At 39.6% G+C, this 20,764-nt stretch overlaps 1 protein-coding gene and 1 long non-coding RNA gene across 9 annotated transcripts in view; one reads left to right on the top strand and one right to left on the bottom strand.

The window, feature by feature from the left end:
• celf6 (CUGBP Elav-like family member 6) overlaps positions 1-14,975 on the top strand; it is a 138,526-nt gene extending 123,551 nt beyond the window's left edge. For 7 of the 8 annotated variants that reach the window (XM_056375180.1, XM_056375173.1, XM_056375195.1 and 4 more), the window contains 2 exons: positions 2,627-2,776; positions 9,027-14,975. In XM_056375180.1, the coding sequence (XP_056231155.1) occupies positions 2,627-2,754 (128 nt within the window). In that variant the 3' untranslated portion in view covers positions 2,755-2,776; positions 9,027-14,975. Of the gene's footprint in view, positions 1-2,626; positions 2,777-6,520; positions 6,591-9,026 lie in introns of all 8 variants that reach the window. The other variant, XR_008827419.1, reaches the window with a different exon arrangement.
• LOC130168419 (uncharacterized) overlaps positions 1-20,764 on the bottom strand; it is a 79,722-nt gene that overhangs the window by 10,548 nt on the left and 48,410 nt on the right. The window lies entirely within an intron of this gene.

Below are 20,764 nucleotides of genomic sequence, written 5' to 3' on the forward strand. Positions count from 1 at the left end.
ACGTGTTTCTGAAGTAGGATTTGGAGCATACTCTTAAGGGATGTATCAATGTCAACTCAGACAGATGTCTGTTTAGTATATTTATTTGCACTGTGATGGAATGGACATGAATATGTGACACGGTGTTGATATTAAACAGTGCAGGTGAGATGAAGAAAGATCTGAGAGATTTAGAAAATATTTCACCCCAAAGCAATTTAAAAAATGAAGATGACAAGTGATACAGGTCACAGAAACCTCTTTTTTTTTTAACTATGTGTTCATTTTTAAATTAAAATATTGTGTTATTAGACTGGGTTGTGCTTTATCAAGTCACTGAAATGTATAGAACATCCATTAGGCAAAAATGCACACCCTGTAGACATTCACTGGCTGTGTTTAATTTAACGTGGGTGTCTGTGGGAACAACATTAGTCTTTATCCTCTGCGTTTAGTCACTCAATATTGACTTTTAAAAGTGATCAAAGCTCACCTTGTTAAGTGGAATAAGCTGGATTTAGCTTGAAAATGAATTTCAAAAGGTCTCCTGAGAATAGAAAGAGAGACACACACAAAAAATAGGAAACCCTCTGCTTTTTACATACGGTGAAAAAAAATATACACCAGGGAATGTAATTCGCTGAAAGGGCTTCTGAAAACAGGATATACTTTTTTTTTTTTTTTTTTAAGTTGTTGTGCTTTTTTTTGTTCTTTCCAGCCTTTAAGTCGGGGAAGGTTGCCTCTACGGGTTCAGCAGCACTCATCTATACATTAATACATTTCTAATGATTCACCATCCTCAGATTTACACTTTGAAACTTTAACAGCGATGAAGCACAAGCAAATCTCCCATGAACACTTGGCAATATAAAATAATGATCAAAATAAATAAACTAAAAAGATATTAAAACTGTAAGGTTTGCAGCACAGGAGCTCACCGTGGCTATGTCTGACTTCTAAGAGGAAGCTTTAACAGGTCAGCTGCAGGTTGACTAACTTGTTCAAATGGAGTTGAGTGGTAGTGTAGTAGTATAATATATAGTAAAGTTATAGCAAAGCAAGGGAGATTGCTTTTTCCAGCCTCACCTCTACACTACAGCCACTCCTGCATTAGTACAGAAAAGGGTTTTCATAGTACCAAACTGCATAAGAGCACAATCATGATATAGTAACTCTTTACTTTTTTTCTTTTTTTTTAGTAGGGCAATGTGAGACTTATGTGCTGCAGCCTTCTCAGCTACTCAGCCTGGTCCTCCACTGTCAACCAATAATTTTTGCAACTTTGTGTGTGTTTTTTACTATTAAAAATGCATAACATTACAATGCGTACAGACATTCTGCTGATATGGATGGTGGCGGTGAGGGCCATACCTCAAAACACCAGTAGCGTTTGTAGTATTGAGTTGCACAGCTCCACACAGTCAGTGCGGCATCAAAGATATGAAACATCAGCCAGTTACTTTGTCTGGAGAAAACAGCTGAAGCCGGAAACGTGCTCAAATATCTTATTCCGCTTTTATCTTTATACACATGGATTCAAGCGCTTAAAGTTTGCAGCGCATTCTTTGTCCTCTCCTCTTCCTCTGTACTTTGACCCCCAGCATCCTATCACCTTCTTGGCATGTGGATGTAAATGTGAGGTATGGAGATTCATTAAAGCCAGGGGTAGTGTGAGTGTGTGTGTGTGTCTGTGTGTGTTTGTAGGATTGGGAGGGGGATCACTGCCAACTGACAGGTCCTTCCCTGCTCAGTTTGTTTAAAGGGTTTGTAAAAGCAGCAGCCTTATCTCACCCGCACTGACAAAAGCCTGCCCTCTCCCCCCAAATTAAATTGGACCCATAGCAGTGTGATCAAATCAGCTGGCAGGCGGAAAATTTGGGCCGTCAATCACAGAGGTGTCTGATAAGAGAAGGCAAGGAGTCCCGGTGTGGAAAGCTGTGGGCTCATTCCGCCTCGACACCCAGGTGATAACTCAGAGCAGCAGGCACCTCCGTCCTACACACCTTGCTCCTAGCATCTCGTCACGACCCCCATGCCCTTTACTCTTTACTTAGATACACGCTCAGTCACACACGTACATGAAAATACACTTTCACACACGCGCACACACACATGCACGCACGCAGCCCTGCCACTCTTTCATGGCTCAAACAGTCAGGTAACATTTACAGACACTGCTTTGCTCTAAAAAATCTACACACAACATGACACTCCTTTCTTTTTTTTTTTTTTTTTCCCTCTCTAATCTTTGAACACCTTCATGTTTTTTTGTTCTCTGTTCAAGTTAAACTCCCGGTTTCTAATAGCTCTTCTTCGTTTGATTTTTAATATCTATGTTATTAGCCTTTGTGGTATTTTATGTAATCTTTTTAATTCAGAGATTTTCAATTAATCTGCTGAAAAGACAAAACAAAGAGCTATTGTTGTGTCATTGTTGAGAGTTAAAAAGGGTCTTTTTCTCCCCTCTTTTTTCTTTCACCTCGCCTGTCTTTTTCTCCCCGTCTCTTTCCTTCTCCTCTTCCTGTTTCTTTCTCATCTCTCCCCCATTCTTCTCCCTTTATGTGTTGTTCCTTTTTTTATTTTCTTCTCCATTTTCCCATTTTTCTCTGCCCCCATCTCGCTCTCCCATTCTGTGTTCTTGTCTCAGGCTTTGTGAGTTTTGATAACCCGTCCAGCGCTCAAGCCGCTATCCAGGCCATGAACGGGTTTCAGATAGGCATGAAGAGGCTGAAGGTGCAGCTAAAGCGGCCAAAGGATGCCAACCGACCTTACTGACTCGTCTGCTGTCCATACCCAGGTATAGTGGCACCCACGCCATAAAACACCATATCTTACATATGTCATTCCATGCCTGTTAAAAATCAAACTGTCCACTTTGCTACTTCATAACTTAGTTACTGGTTTTATTGCTACAGTATGTGAATTGCCTCAAATCTCAATTTAACCTTTATGCACAAATGAGGAATATTCTTTCAATTTCAAACCTGGGTAAGATGTCTTCAGCTTTAATTACCTTTTAGTCTTTTATTAGAGTAATGGCAATTTCACAAAATAAAGTGTGTATTAAATCCTTAATAACTTAATACAATTTGGATTTCTCAGGCATTTCATTCATTTGCGAGGGTATTTTTCTTCCATGAATTTTTTGAAGACAAACAGCAACTTCTTCGAGTTCAGTTTCCAGGGAGTTGATCAGTGTGGTTACGAAAAAGAGGGAAATTCACTGCATCAACTTCCAAGTCATGCCCAAACACCTTCAATGAACAGAACCCATCATCCACCATTTATTCTCTACTCTATAAATATGACAGATTAATAAAATTACAAAATGCACAAATTACCTTGACCTGGTCCACTACAGGAAAAGTGAAAATTCCAGTTCTGTAATCACTGACTCTGTCCCCACAAGTTTTTTTTTTTTTTTTTTTAATTATTTATCTATTTTATATATCTGCTGTGAAAGTGTCAGGCCACTTGCTTTCGGATTGCATTGCCCCTCTTGACAAACTCAGCCTCTTGAGATTTGTGTCAGGTTGTCCCTGCTCAACTGAATTGTTTTTATTTCTTCTGGGGTTTGAAAGCTAATTTGTACGTGCATGATACTCCAGTGCAAACTGATGACATCATCAATACCCAGCTGTGCATAATTACCCGTCTACTGAGGATGACGGCGTTGAGAATCGATACAAGTTGTTAAGTTACAAATTTATAAAACCAGATTGCAACAGTTTCTTTCCTATAATAGCTCAGCATTACATTTCTGTCAGCCGCTTAGCAAAATCCAAAGTGCCCCTTTCAGTAGAGCTTTTACTTATGGGAAAATTCATGGAGGAGATGCACAATAATACAGAGTAGATTTATAGTATAACAACTTTTTTACAAGACTACTGATGAGCATGTCGAGTAAATGCAGGATGTTTGAAAGAAAATTCTGTGCTCAAAAAAATAAATAAACAAAAAGGATGCTTAATGGAAAAGCACTTACTCACCCCATAAACTGCAAAACTGCAGTGGCTTGTATAGTGATGGAAAACAGCACCAACTCCAGTAAGCACCATTTGGTTAGTTCAAGTGATGCTTCACCAGTCTGTTCTCAACTAAAACAATCATAGACCACTTTCATGTCCTGTCATTCTTTGTTTGCACCCCCCCCCCCCAAAAAAAAACAAAAACAAAAAAAAACAGCAAAGAAATATGTTGATTTTGTTATTTTAACTTTGTTATTCTGATTTGGACTTTTTTTCACATGAGGACATTTATTTGACATTTGTTCTTGTGTTATCCATTAATACACATCCTCATATCTCATTTTAATTACCTATAACCTTTAAGAATTTCCTCATGCAAATAAATGAAATTAGTTAATATAATGTACACTGGAATTTTTTTAAAAATATTATTAAATTATATTTTAACACCTTATGCTGTAAAATTGCCAATATAAAATTATCATTGGAAAATTTGCTGTGTGGCTCTGGGGCAAGCATTCAAAGGATATATAAATGTTAATTAAAAACTATGCCAGTGTTTACACATCCACAGCAACAGAGTTAATTTAACACTGAACAATTTACGATAGAATTTGTCAAAATATAAACCTACTGAAATCAAGCTTATCTTGAGTGGGTAAATGTGGATAAATATCTTCTTTTAACTTTCTAATGAGGCTGGTTTTAATGAAGTATGCACTCACCAAGTAGAGACAACAAGAGATCTTGCAGATGTATGGTTACCTACATGCGCTGAAAGTATATCTGCAGCCAGATCTCTTCTGTATTCAGCTGTTCCTTCTTTAGGCACTTAAAAAGTCAGAGCTTTCATGCAAAATAATAAAAAGATAGTTTACTTAAAGTAGCACCATCCCTCAATAAAGACTCATTTCACCGTGTCAGGCTTGATTCAAAGAATCATCGCCCATCTGTCACAAAGTGCAGCTGCCGGTGCGAAAATAATACAGATGCATGCTCTCTTCACCCAATTGGCTAGACAACTTTTCATTACAATAACATAAGCCTGGATTATATTCCTCCATAAATAACAGCATGGTCCTACCATTTGTTTGTTTTAGACTTGACTCTTTAAAAGCCACAAGATGGCATTAATGGAAGGTGGTATGCCATATAAATGATAGGTGCTCCCTTTATCCCTTGCCTGATAGCATTTGAATAGAGCTCTGTCCTGCTAATTGAAGAGAAGCTTTCAAAGCAGACACCCTGAGAAGAGAAGCGGGGGGTTGTGATTTTGATTCAGCACATCAATAAGGGACAAATGGAGAATATCCTGCAACAGCACTGAATGACAGCACAGTCATTGAGATGTACTCAGAATGTCTCCAAGCACAGACATTTCTCACAATAACATTCTGCCACTTTATCAGAAGGTGTGTGTGTGTGCGTGTGTGTGTGTGCATGCGTGTATGTACGTGTGTGTGCGTGTCGTTGCATGTGTGTGCGCGCGTGTGTTTTTTTTCATGTCCTCTTTCGTCTCTGGTCTGATTCAATCCATCTCTGTGTTTTTCCTCTGTTATTACACCATTTCTGTTGTTGAGTTAAGGAAAACCAATAGACCAAAACAAAGAGCAATCCCATGAAAACACTGAAGGAAAAATCTGCTACCGGGGATTCTGAAGCCAGCTCTGTATCACAGCTCTAGGTTCACAGATTCTTAAAAACCATGAGGGATCTTATATAAAGGTGTGTTTTAAAGATTTAACCAATCTACTTTTAAGATTTTTTTTCCTTTTTTCATGTATTGCCTTGTATTGTGGCAGACAGTACACTGAGCTCTTGAGCAACAGACTAGAATAAGTAAAGTTAAGCAGCAACTGTTTAATTTTCTAAATTCAACTATATTCTAACGATGAAAAACTTTGATGAAACTTGAATGACAAATTTTTGTGTGTGTTCCTTAGGTAAAAACTTCAATATGTAGATAACTTCAGAGGCCCCCTTTTTTTTCTCTTTAATACTGACAATTTCACTTTGAAGTTGAATTAAAAACACGATCAGACAGCATTCTCTTCTGCTGGTCTCAGGAGCCCTGCTACTCTGAAATTGCGTTCGGTGTCTTAAAGATAAACTTAATGCAAAAAAGCTGAAGCACTCACTGTACGGCCACCCTCATAGCAAACAATGCAAGGCAAATCCAATTACTGTAGACAGGACAAGTTTCTGAAATATGCATTTCTGCCTTAAGGGTTATCTTTGTGAATATAAAAACATCAATTCAACCTTTTAACCTGCAAATGTTGTCAGCCTGAGAATATTCCACCACCACATTGAGGCACAAGAAAAGGCCTTTTTTTGTGCTGTGTTGAAGATTATTTATTCTGTTATTTCTGTTTTACTTGTCAATTTTTTTTTCAGTTTTATGGTAATAACCATAATAACCTCATTTGATTTGTCAGGCAGAATAAAGTGAGAGTGTGGAACAAATATGGAAAGGGTGCTTTGAATTCTGACTTAAGGAAAAGAAAATCCCACTGTTTCTTTCCTTCTTTTGCACCCCCACCAACCTGGCAACCTGACATGGCCCATCACAGTTTGAGGTGGCCTTTCTCCGCTATAGCCACACCCCCCCTACACCTGTCATGGGGCCAAGTTCCCACAGCTGTAAGTTGAACCCATGGTGTCATTTTCTTTTGGATGACGTCATGTGGTGGGACTGTGACTGCGTTGCATGACGTGGCGTTGATTGATATCTCTAAACTCTATCTCTTTATATTCTGCCCTCCTTTTATATATATCTATATATATACTTTATATTGTATATTGGCAGTTTGTGGAGTGCAGTAAACCGATGCCTTTCTTGGCTGGTACTTGTTGTATATAATGTAACTCACGTGCTGACTGGTTGGTTGATTATAACTGGAAGTGGCCTTTAACCCTTTGTGCTATTGTACTGTGTGCCCTTGTGATGTTTTACTTTTTCTTGTGGGGTTCATGTGTATGGATGTACTGCATTTTTCTATTTCTCTATTTCTTCACATTCACATCAACAGTGTTTTTTCAAGCAAACTATGATTTATTTTTTATTATTTTTCCTCTCTTATGAAAGTCTGATTCTTTGCAAAAAGGACCTTTTCCTCCCCCCGATCGACAGCTGTTTAGTTGAGAGATGGCCAAGATGACCCTATGTTTGTGTAGCCAATTAAATCTCCACCGTTCACGCAGAGAGCACAGGCAAATGTTGACACTCCACTTCTCCGTGGATTCCATCTGCACAGGGAGTACTTCTGCAAGATTGTTTTGTTTGCCTAACATGAGAATCACTTCCCATTTATTTATTTATGAGGGTGCAAACCAATTACACTGTGATAGCAGAGCTGCAGGCAGCGCTGTAGACCCACATGGCTAGAATCCGTCCACCACACAGCCATACTGTACACAGAGATGTGTAAGCAGGGTGCAGAAATAGAACAAAATACAAACACCTGGGATGAGTATTTGCTGCTGCCTCTTGTTGTATATTTTAGTAGGATTATGCCTCCAGATAAATTAGCTCTTTTTGTTTTTGCTGCGTGTACTTGAGATAATTGTTATTCAGAAATTCTCTAATAAAAATTCTGTGTGTAAAAGCGAAAAGGCAGCGTACAGATTCCCAGTGATAAAGGTCTTCTCTTTGCGAGTGAGTTTGTTTCTATCCCTCCGGGCCAAACCCTGATAAGAGTTAGCCGTTTTCATCGAACTCGTTCTGCCCTGTTCTCTCACAAGCCCTGCAGGTGACTCTCCCCTCCAATAGTCTCTCCAATGAACTGAGGGGGGTGTCTAGCCAGGCAAGCCGGGAGGGATAAGGTCTTTCTGGCATCAACTATGCCTCTTAACTGCCAGGTGTCTTTTATGGAGCCATCTAAGTAGGTGGTGGTATGGTTGGGGGAGGGCATGATGCTGAGACAAAAAGCTTGTGAAAAAAAAAAAAATTAAATAAATTCTTTATTATTTGACAAAGTTGGAGGGTGAAGTAGTTGTGATGTTTTCAAAGATGCTGTTTACTTGGAGGGAAAAAAAGAAAGATCTATTTTAAAGCCACTGTGTGTTTCTTCTGCTTTGTGTTAGATGTATAGCGAGAGTCGCTCGTGGCTTATAAAAGAGAACATCTGTAATCAGGGACTGTTAGTGCTTTATGCTGCTAATGGCTGGGCTCCCTTTAGCACACATAAAAAACAAGTTAAAATCTCTGCTCCTACATCTAAAAAGGCAGATCTATTATGAAATGGTAACAAGCTCATTTACAGGAATGGAAAGGTAGAACAAAGAGCATTTGGGGCGCGTGTTCTCGTGACAAAGTCAGACCCTTTCATGTTCACTTCCAGAGAGTGATTTGCTGTGATTTTGTAGCCTTTCTTCACCCACGTCATAGCTCACAACATATTAGAGATGATAGGCTGTAAACTAGATCTTTCATACCCACAGATCGACAGCACAAACACATTTAGCAACAGTATAGTATATCAAGTCAACACAAAGGCAGGGGAGACGCTAGCTTGGTTTTTTATGGGATCCTAATTAGAGGTTATTTCTTGAAATATGTATCTCTTTTTTTTCATATTGGACCACCATCAGTTTTTCTGTCATTATAATCATTACACAATTTTAACACTCGCACACACACTTGTCCTGTTTTCTTTATGTTTCCTTCTTGTTTTTTTGGTATTTTGTTTGTAATGAATTAACAATAAGATGAATGACGGCAACATCTCAGGCACCATTCAGCTGTATTTTTTTTTTTTTTTTCATGCAGGGAGATGTAGTCAGTTTAGATTAGGTCTTCCTTGGATTAGTGCTGTCACAGTGTAGATGTCTGTTCCATATGGTTAAAACACAAATCTCCCACCCCACCTCTTGCCCACTTATTTCTGGTTTTGATTGACACACTCCTCTTTTTTTTTTTCTCCTCCCCGTCTGTTTCTCATGCTGTTGGCTGTGCCTGTCAGTCTGTGTGATAACCAGGAACCAGCAACCCTGAGCATGTTTGCCGCAGCCTCACTGAATCGCTCTCCTTATTCTCCCCTCTCTCTTTCTCCCCCTCTCGCTCTCTCTGTGTCACAGGATGAAGGGCCACAACACCTTATTTCCACAAGTGCAGTAAAAGTACAAAGACTTCTTGCTCTGCTACATATCATGAAGGAAGGGTGGTCCCTTGATCCTGCTGGAAAACCCGCTGAAAGATTGGGTGACTGAGAGAAGGATCCCAGAGTTGTTGTTTTTTTTCTTTTCTGTTTTTTAATTTTTATTTAATTTTTTTCTTTCTTCGCAAATGCCTCTTTTTTCCCTGTTTTGCTTTGGCGTCTGTGGAAGAAGATTTTTTGCAGAGACCAACTTTTTGCTGCTGTTTTTTAGACATGATGGGAAAAAAAACCTTTATAGACTCATTATGCTCAAAGCATGCATACTGACACAGGATATAGATAAACACACATAAACACACACATAACAAACAAATCATACACATTTAAAGATGCTACACCTAAAAAAACAAAACAAATGAAAAATGAAAAAAAAAATCTACTTTGTACATGTATAAATACGTGCAAATGCCAACTCAAGTACTGAAGCAAACACACGCGTGTGCACGCACACACACATACACACAAACACACACACCAGCCTGCTGCCATTTTGGTTTTTGTGCCTACACAGGTGTTGTGCTCTGTGACAGGGCAAGCTCTGGATCGAAGAGGAAAACGAAAAGAAGAAGAAGAAGAAGAAGAAGAAGAAGAGGAGACAAGAGGAGAATCCAGGATAATTTACATGCATCATTCCTTAGGAAATAGGGACCAAAGGACTAAACGCTTTTTAAAAGAATATAAATATATAAATATATAAATATATATTTAAAAACTCATACCTTGTAGCTGCAAGTATTACAATTTACTCGTAGTAAAAAAAAATCATTAAATCAATATCCAGTGGCCTACTGTAAGTACGAATAAAAGAAAATGGAAATAATGTATAAAAAAAAGACATGGAATCGTAGTATAGGGGCTGATCTTTTGCTCTGGATGCTGATTTAGCACCAGGTTGTAGAATAGTAAAGTAGAATAGAAAAAAAAATGTAGATTTGCTAACTTTTGCTGTTGTTTAAAAAAAATACTTGAAGTCGTAATGAAAAGGGGGTAAAAAGAGGGGGGAAAAAAGGAAACATTCATCTGCCCCTGTGAGCAACGCGTCTCTTTCTCCTGGATGTTAAAGGTATCAGCCACTGGATATCTCGCTCATCATAATGTACAAGTCACTGCACTCTCTGACAGCTATGAACAGACTGTTCTGGATGGGAAAAAAAGAATGACAAGAGAGAAAAAAAAAAAAGACTGAACTTACTAATGTCTGTGCTGGACAGGGTGCAGACGTTTAAGGCTTCTCACTGGCCTTTGTGTTCAAGCGACAATCCACTGTAAAGACCAAGCAAAATGGACATGGGGTGTGTCTTCTGTTTTTTCCCTGTTTTTTTTTTTTTCTTGACCTTTTGTATTGCAACATGGGGTGTGAATTATGAAGCCACAAATTGTTAAAAGAAGATGGTTCTATAAAGAGAGATGGACACAAGCATGATCATGAGGGGAGCAAAAGAGGATGAGGAGTGAGGCGACAGCTACTGAAACTGCCAGCAGAATGAACTCAGTGTATAAAGGAATTGGCCCTTATGGCATTGGAAATCCTTCAACAAAAAAAAAAAAAAAAAAAAAAAAAAAAAAAAAAAGTATGACCGCTGTAAACAACCAGGACTTATATAAGCAACATGCCAAGGATATGTGTATCCACTGGAGATGCTACAGAACTCCAGATTGAGAAAAATGGCACCTTGTCTCTTGGCAGATACAAACAAACATTTATCTGAAGACAAACTCAATTTACTGTATTGATGGCAAAGGAGTGCAGGCTTTTAGTGCTCATTTAGCTCTGTCAAATGTAATGTAAATTCCACTGGTAACATGTTCCCTGACCTGCTTTCCTCATATATTATACATAGAGCCTATGGGAAAAAACAAAACGCACACACACACACACACATGCACACACACACGCACACACACACACACACACACACACGCACACACACGCACACACACACACACACACACACACACACACACACACACACACACACACACACACACACACACAGCTTAAACAAACTATATCTAAATTAGATCTAACAGTCACTTTTAACCATCATTCAGCTCGCCTGTAGCCTCTCTGACACTGACGCCAGGCAGGACAGAGTAAAGCACTCCAGTACTGTCATGTCTTGATTTAGAGTCCTGTAGCCTTTATTTTGACTGTTTTAGAGCTCTGGATGCAGGCTCTTTTCTAAAAGCAGATCAATATGTTTGGAATGAGTCTAGAGGGAGGAGCAATGCCGTTTCAGTTTACTCCCCAGTTTTCTCTGTCGAAACACCAGCTCACATCCCTACACCAGCCCTTTGAGTACTGACAGTTGGCGGTAAGAGGCCGGGCTGGGCAAGAGGGAGAGACGGAGTGGAGGTGAAGAGAGGAAGTCAACAACCAGACATCACATCGAGATCCTTTAAACTGATGCTTCTAGGATGATGCCCAATTATTTAATCGATAAAATGAGAAGCAGTTGCCAAGCCCCTGGTGACAAACACTATGTATTTGTGCTATATGCTTTAAAAAGAAGTGATTGAACGGGACTGGAGTTTTGTACCTTAAGCTCCAGTCCAACCAGTTCCTGTTCACTACTGAGACTCTTCTCCTTGCTGTTCCTTCCCTCTCCCTCTCTTTATAGGGAGAAAAGCAGACCTGAAGGAGGGAGTGATAAAACGTGCTAGCAGATTCCAGCCTCTTTATCGTATCGCCATTGTCTTGTCATTTAAATAAGGAGAAGGTCTTGGGTTTGAGCCCGTGATATCAGCATGCCATGTGCCCCCTCTCGTTCCCGCTCGTCCTAAGAGCAGCCATGCCTTTCCAAACCTCGGCCCGGTTGTTCAGCGGCTCACGCCTCGGAACACCATTTTCGAACCTGGCTAATGTCTGTGCTCACTACCCTTCAATTATCTCCTGCACCGCATTAGACATGCTATTTCACCTTTCCTTCTAATCAAACTATAATCACCAGCCTCTATACATTAGCAGCAACCAAGTGAAAAATCTCTGGGATAATCACTTGGACCAAATGACGGGAGAGATGGTCCCCTGCATGCACATGGATGACAGAAGGAAGATTAGAGAGAATTATGTTTGTGCCTACTCGCTGGCAAGGCTGCTGACAGCTGACCTGGCACCAATAATACTGCCAAATTTACCCGAAGAAGCGAAGGAGGATGTGGGATAAAACTTTCTTAATATTGAGGGTAGATTGACATTGCCAAAAATTAAAAAGAGAAAGATGGATGGTAAAATGTATAAAAAATATTTTTTGTTTTGTTTTTTACTTTACCTCGAACGTTTCAGCAATAGTTGCTCAGAATTGGGTCAAAACCAACAATTTTACTGGAAATCCTCAATTTTGTAGAAGCAGCTGCTGTGAGGCCTATGTTATTGTGCTTCTTCTTTCAGCACATAATTGTGTCTCAACAGTCTCTACAGAGGGCGTTTTTTATTCTTTTCTTTTTTTTTTTTTCTTTTTTTTTTTTTTTTACAAAATAACTTGTTCCACATTTCTTTCTTTTTCTTGCTTGTATCCCTGCTGGGACACCTGCAAAGCACAGTATTGTTCAACACTGAAATAATATTTGTGAAGCACAGTAGTTCTTCAGAGTCAGAATAATGCCCGTCAAAATGACAGCTTTTTAAAGACAGCTTCAAATACATGTAAGGTAAAAAAAGAAAATAATAAAAAAACCCAGCCCTCCTTCCTCAGCCCTCAATCGGACGTTAGATGCAGAAGCTTCATGAATTGATGTGAAGCAGGTGAAGTACGCCATGATCTGCAGGCTGTTTGTGCTCATTATTCATATGACGCTGAACTACTCAATGGCAGCAAATCTAATGTTCCATGAGCAATTAAATTTCCCGGGCTTGTCTCGGCCAGCTTTAGAGTACGCTCTGCAAGTGAGGCTCCGTCAGGCTGAACATGAACCTCGAATGCCTCTACTGATCTTCTCTGTCTCACACCAGATGCTGTACTAGTTCCCACTGCTAATGGCGGGTCGAGTCCCCAGTGAGCCAAAGTCCAGCCTAGCCTAGTATCCTGCTGTCTCCTAAGCTAACAGTGCAGTGTTCGTGTAGCATCTCTGAGATGCCAGGGTTAAATTAGGCAACATGAAGTCAGCGTTTCAAAACTTTTAACAAGGGTGCTCTCATTACTTTTAGATCCCAGGGAGGATGTTACTGAAGTGACGTGCATAAAAAAGAAAAAAAGAAAAAAAGAAATAACTCTGGAACAACCAAAACAAGAGAAAAAAAGTTTGTTGGTTTTAGATTTTCTCATTCCCTCCTTTATTGACATAAGTCTGTGCCTGCCGTGCTCCCAGCTCCGGTCCGGTCTGGTTTATAGTCCAGGCAATGTTTCACCTCTAAGAGCAATGACAAATGTCGACCCAGCAGGCACTCACCAAGCTGTTGCCAAACTGTTATTTGATATTTGCCCTCAAATTTACAAAGCAAAAGCATAACTTGGCATTTTACCCCAAGGAAATTAGAATCAATGTAATTAGTTATGAGAATATGACTGAAAGTATAGTGAGTTCTTTTTCAATAAGCAGTCAGACCACTTGCTCCTCTGCCACTGATGCATGTACCCACTCTGACCTTGTATCATTAAATGAAAAACCGGGTGGTGTATACATAGTATACCCATTTCCATACTTGCCACTACACCACAGCTCACAAGGTCAGTCCTCGGGAGAAGCATGTTTCCTTAAAGAGCCCCAGCCAATGGCAGGGCCGAGCAGAGAACTGCTCGAGCATGTCTACGAATCTCCAACCCCCTGGGTGCATAACACTCACCCTAAAATAGCAGTGATTGTCAAGGAAAGGAAGTGAAATGTAATTGACTGAAAGTGGAGAGATAATTAAAGGAACCTGTTGGACAGGAGGGAAGAAATTAATGCCTCTCATTTAATAGCTGCTTTGGGAGAGAGCTTTTCCGTCATCTCACTTTAGCGCAGAAAGGGTTTTGCTGTGGAAATGGGATTTCGTATGGAAAAAGTTGGAGGTGGAAATAGGCACTGGGTGGTGGGGGGTGCTGTGTGCTAAACTGAAACTCCACAAAATCGCTCCCAATACTCAGGGCATCAGGCGCTATGATGTCATGATTAGTGGAGAGGTTCAGAGCCTTTGCCTTACCCCTGATCCTGAGGGAGGTCGAGCAGAATCACAAATGCGATGTGAGTGGGAGCTGTAAGATCGCATCCCATCCCGGGGAGTGCTGAGCCAGCAGAAGGGCTGAAGAACCACCTAACCCGTGCTTTGGATTTACAGTATCATCATCCAATTCCAACAGTAAAAAAAAAAAAAAAAAAAAAAAGAAAAAGATGCCATCGTCCACCTAACAACGCACAGTGAATTGCTGGAGGTGTGCAATTATGCTTAACAAAATGGCTGAACGTAATGAAGACAAAGACTTTTTTTATTCCTTAATGTAAATAGCCTACAAAATACAAAAACAGAGGAAGGTTGTATAGCAGCTTGTGTTGAGAAGCCCAACTCTGTGGGACAATGATGTCACTATAAAATGTATCCACAGCAGTGCAGGGATCTAGGAGAGTTTTAGTCCTTTTAAGCCCCTTACGTTTGGGCTGTGAACATGCATCCTACAACCCTAAGCGTTGGACCACGGCTTAGAGAGTATTTGACTTAGTGTCAAACCTAAGCCACAGCCCCGAAGTGATCCGTTAATTAAGATTCTGTGTACACCGACATGTCATGATTTTTCTGACAGAAGAAGGATCGCCTGTGCGGTAATTGGATTAGTCCAATTGAGGCTGATGAACAGATATGACAGTGACAGTGGAGTTCATCCATCTGCATGCTTACCGCTTGACAGTGCGGCAAAAAAAAAAAAAAAAAAAAAAAAAAAAGAAAAAAGAAAAAGCATCAGCCACCACCACCACACTTTTTCACATTCTTTGGAGGTGAATGTTTGGGCTTTAAGACATTTAAAGAAGCTAGTTTTACAAAATTTAACTCCAGGTAACAAGTTTGTTCAACATGTACATAAAACCATTTTGGAATCAAACATTTAATACACATGGTTGAAATTACACATACATGGTTAGGCCGAGATTGGAAGAAGGGGACAAACAAGACAGCAGTTATTGTAGAACCCAGCAGAACCCCCTGCCTGCTTGACCCAATCTGCCACTGCTCTCCTGACCACACAGCTGCGTTACTTCTGTACATACAATATAGCTTATTTTTCAATTCTGTTAAACCTTCTTTATAGGCCGTACAATAGATCATGTTCAAACGTTTAAAAAAAAAAAATTAAAAGAATAGTTAATATATTTCAGTGAAACTAAGAGAAGGAACCTATGAAATAATTTATCAAAAACAGAAGATAAAATGATTTTATTTCTTGTATAGTGAAGCACTGATGTTCAAAAATGGGATTTTATACTCATGTTGGTAAATGGTTCTTTAGTTTCTCTCTTTTGTTTTGTTATTATCTGCTGAAGCTGGGATAGACCCATTGTCATGAGGTTTATTCGGATATGCTTTGATCATTTTTCCTTTACTTTTTTTTTTTTTTTGGGCTGCACAAACCCTGTATGAAATCCCTCGTGGATGGGCAAGTTCAAAGAGATATTGCCACTGAATGCTCTTAAATCAATCCAAGAATTAACAAACTGCACTGTAAAAGGTTGATTGATGGTACTGGTCGTGTGGATTCAGAAAAAATGAGTCCATTGCACAACTGAGTTCAAATGAATCAGCATTGCATGTTAATAAAGAATCTTATTTGAGGCCTTTTGTTGTTTTGAGAAAAAGACAAAAGACAAAAAATATCAAACTTTGCAGCCAGACTGGTTTTGAGACCTATGCTGTCATATCTCATTGTCTTAAAGCCATGGATGGATTCCTGTAATGTTCCTCTCTTTATATAATTGTGTTTTTCTTTCTTTCTTTCTTTCTTTCTTTATGTTTGCTCGTTTATTTTTTTTTGTTTGAAGGGTTGGTGGTAATCATTGACATATCTCTGATTTTCATCTTCTTTGTTCTTACTTATGGGAAGTTTCTTCCACAGTTTGTTATCTAATGTGACTTAATCCACTGAGGACTTTGTACCAACAGTAGACAGTCAGGTTGATTTGTTAATCTGAGGAGGGAATTCTGCCTTAAACCCAGCCTGTTCTCTCTGACAGTACTACCTGTGAACAGTGGTCGGACACACTGTATTCTGGGAATGCCAAATGCTCTATCTTCAAAGGTCAAAAATCTGTTATGAAGACAAACACTTCGCCAGAGTCAGTTTTGCCTCAAGCCCATTCTGACACAAACGAGGACGTGGTCATCCACCTCCTTTTCCATTGGTTACAAGGACCAAAATGTAAACAAACTCAGCTAACTGAGCGGTTTGCTCCAATCAAGCATTCAATGAGAGCCTTTAAAAATTCACATTTAGTCATAGGTAATTTTGCACCATTGATCTTTGTATCATGAATCATTACATTCCCAGCTTCACTATCTAATTTCATCCTCTTCATTTGTTCTCATGCAAAATTTGTTTATCATAATATTTTTTAGGTATTTATATTCACAATGAATGAAAGAACCATTACTCTTATTATTTGACTTGAACAAACTGAGTTATTGTTTTCTTTTTGTTTTGAAACAGAGATGTAATTTGAATTAGCGTTGGCTCGGGTCCGTTTCCCTGATTCGGGGTGATATCTCCCATAGTGCTCCTGAACTCTGTAGTTCTCTAGTTCATTATATTCTGCTTAGACTAAAATAAAGCACAGTCCTGTAGAAGATTGAGCCTGCTTTGTCGTTTTTATCCATTCACACAGCCTGATTAAATAAATCCTAAAGGTTTGGATTTACCTTGGCGTGCATGTATGACCCTGTTTGCAAAGATGTGAAATGTTCAGTGTCCTCTTGTCACTTGAGTTGTGGAGAGAATGCATTTAGGACATGTCATTGTATTAATTGAGCTAACAGCGCTAACCATATCCGAATACCAAATTAGATGAGATGGTTAGTAGAAAATCGTTTAAAAAGGGCGAATAATGCATAATAAATGGAAGGGAGATTGGAAGAGGGAGGGGAATAAATTGTGAATTGATTAAAGGGAAATGGATATTCAGCTCTTGTCTCATGGAGGTGTTACAGTGGAAACAAAATCAGGAACACTGGGTGCTGCTGCTTATCGTCTGTGAATAAGAAGCAGGACGTCAATCGATTAATCAGAGGTTTTCCTCATGCTGCGTTTTATTGACAGAGACGTTACGGTAAGGAGGGTCAGGTCACATTGAAGCCTGTGGTCAGTGTCCTTTTGATGGCCCTGAGTCTCCTCCTCCCTCATTAACCCTCGAAAGTCACCAGATGCCTCAAAGCCTATTACAGTGGAAGGAAGAGCCAATATAATATTGTGTCACACAACTAACCCAAACCGCCGGTGTACAAAGGGTGAGATGTTCTAACTTGTTTCTTTGCAAATCAACATGGTTCATAAATGGCCAGCAACCACAACTGCCCATCACAACAGAAGGAAAACATCACAACTCCCTGACAGTAATTGTTCCGAGAATAGAGTATGACACCCGAGGGACCATCAATGACCAAACCATCCCAAGACACCAAACATCATTTCTTGTTTATGGGCCTCTCTGGTGCGTCTGTGCAGTAGCATTGGTGTGGAAACAGATTTATGGTTGCTGAATTTGCAGGTGATAAAAAGGAAAAGAGGGGCCGGTTGGGGCGCTAACTCTTGGCTATTCACATGTTGACTCCCGAGCCGAGTCTCCGGGGACCCTCTCTCATTGTGCGGCAGACAATCCATGATTCCACATGACAAACTGGATTGTTCCTCGAGTGAGTCCTGCTGAATTATTTTGGTCCTTTCGATTGCATCTCCTACCCCTGAGATTTTCCTCTACTGTTGCCTTTGAGCCATAAGCCTCGACAGCCACCGTTGTCGATACTCAATCTGTTCTGTAACCCCTAAAGCTGATGAAATGTGCTAACAGGGGTTTGTTTGTTTGTCTCGAAGAGGGGGGCCAAGGGAAAGAAAATGGAACAACAAGACTCTTTTGACGGTTCCATTTTTTCCAATGTTTTGGAGTGAGGGATAATCATGGAGTATGGATTGGATAGGGGAAAGTTATTACATTTTGTTGTCTTTATCCTTGTTTGAGTTGTTAAAAAAAGGTCAGATTGTTCCAAACATGGTTCTTTGCAGTTCCCGAGTTTATCCTCAATTCTGACTCCCCTATACTCTCTAAGTGTGGGAGAGGAAAAATCGGTTTTCTCACTTCTCTCAGTCTTGTATCCCTCTAAATCTTCAGTGTAAATTTGACAAACACACAGTCTTCTCCTGTCTGGCTCAAGTGTGTCTTGTGTGTATTTACTTTATTGGTGGCGCTGATTGGGATGGTGTGGTCTTACGAGGCTCATATACTGCGGCTGAAAACGCAGATACACGTGAGGAAAAAAAAAAGACTGGTGTTAAAAAGATCAGCCTCAATCCTTCTGGCGTCCTCCAGCAAGTGTCTTCAGGATTTCAGTATCACATCATTCACATCAACAAATGTACATGCTGTGTCAAGGGCAGTGTGTGACTTGGCTACATCAAGAAGCATGCAGAGTTTTGGAGTTTGCTTCTTTTTTTTTTTTTTAAGGCACCGAAAATACTACTAGCCCTTAGTGATAGAAGATTTTATTGTCTAAACTCTGTATTATACGTTAAACATTTTTAAAACTGTAGCTTAGATGAAATCTGACAGCTAAAGATAAGAAACATGATTATTGTGAACACGCATCATTATCAACAGATGACAACATTTACTCTTTTTCCTCACATGGAACGTTTGATTAAAAATACCAATTTAATGGCTTTATGATGAAGTGAGTCAATTTCCTCATGTCTTGCCGATTCTTTTGCAGCCAACACTAATATGTAATTGACAGAAATGCACTCCAGACCATTACTTTCCTAAGCTTTTAAATTCTTGCCATGTGCCTCATTATACCAAGGAATGACTTGTCTGTAGGTAATCGTGAATAATAGCCTTTCAACTTCTTAACTATGCCCTACACAAATATTTACCATATTGACTTATCACTTGTCACTTACCATGCATTTAGCATTTGACTTTTATCGTCCATTAATCTATCAATGCATCCATTAGGGACACTCAAGCATTCGGTAGCCTCTGCACACTCCAACGGGCCTATTAACATGTCCTTTAATGGGAAACATGTTGCAAACATCAAGTATAAGCTACGCCACTCATAAAACTGAATGTGCTGTCAACACTCTTTAAATTGTAGATTTGCATAGAAGCATCTTTCTGCTTTTTCTTCTCCACTTCTTTTTTAAAATTATTAGAAACGGGCATCGTGTAGCGTAGTGGTCTAAGCAGGCGCCCCATGTGTAGAGGCTACAGTCCTCGCTGCAGTTGGCCCCGGTTCGAATCCCGCATCGGAAGGCCTTTCGCTGCATGTCATTCCCCCTCTCTGCCTCCCCGTTTCCTGTCTCTCTCCACTATACTATTAAATAAAGGCATAAAAAGCCCAAAAAATATACTTTAAAAAAAATTATGAGAAAGAAAAAAAAAAGGTCTTTGTGCATCTCCAAGTCCCAAAAGGAGCCTCTGAATGGCTATGACAAAGGGTGGCAAATTTCGATTCCGTCCCTCTTAACATGCAGATTCCTAAATAACAAAAGATTATAACTAAATGAAAGTGTGAAGAAGACCTGGGTAAGCAAAGCTGCACAATCCCTTTGATCCTATTATGTATTACAAAAGCTTAATCAATATCTAATCAAGGGGAATACAGCATGCCATGTCTTACAGAGCTCTTTGTTGTCAGAGGTGAGGTTGCCATGGTGACTGGACAGGTGTGGAGAGCTTAGGCTGCAGAGGTATTGATGGAAATTAAGAAGCATTGATGAGACTTGAAGATGCTGGGATTGAAAAGGGAGATAATTAAAGTGAGGGATGCAGTGGGAGACGTGGGGGAGGAGGAGACATAAGAGATTACAGGTGGGGGATACAGGAGGTGATGCAGACAGGTGTAACCTGGACATGTAACAGTCTGTCCACGCTGTTTTCTGCATGGGAAGAGCAGGAAGTGTATTTGCTATGTCTTCCACCCCGACCACCTGAACTACAGAGAATTATATCGAGAAGAAAAAATGAAACACTTTGAGTTACAATGTGAAAGTTCGTTATTACTGTCAAGGCTTTACAATTTCAAGGATTTCTTACTTGAACATAAACTGGACTTAATTTATTCTTCAATAGCAACCTGACAAAGAAAACCACACATGGCGACCATTATATTTAAAGATAAATACCAGCAAAATACCAAAAATGACTAAAAATACATGTATAATGGCATTATGCACATTTGGAAAGTAATTTCATTCCAAACTTCAATCAGTAACCCACTTTAATGCAGCAGACTTTATTCCTATTAAAACCTCTGGCCTTTCCATCGAGTAGTATTGTGCAATGTTAACATAGTTCCTCTGAATTTACATAACTTTACCAACTGCACATATTCCATAAATACAGAATGAAATGAGAACACAGAGATCACGTACACGCCTCCAGTTTTATATCGCAATTCCTTTGTCTCTCATTTCGAGGTAATTCACTGGGTGGTAAAACTGTAACAAGGGAAGATAAAGCGGGTGAGAATGAGTGTGTTAA

This window comes from Seriola aureovittata, chromosome 1 (genome assembly GCF_021018895.1).
Source record: "Seriola aureovittata isolate HTS-2021-v1 ecotype China chromosome 1, ASM2101889v1, whole genome shotgun sequence".
NCBI lineage: Eukaryota > Metazoa > Chordata > Actinopteri > Carangiformes > Carangidae > Seriola > Seriola aureovittata.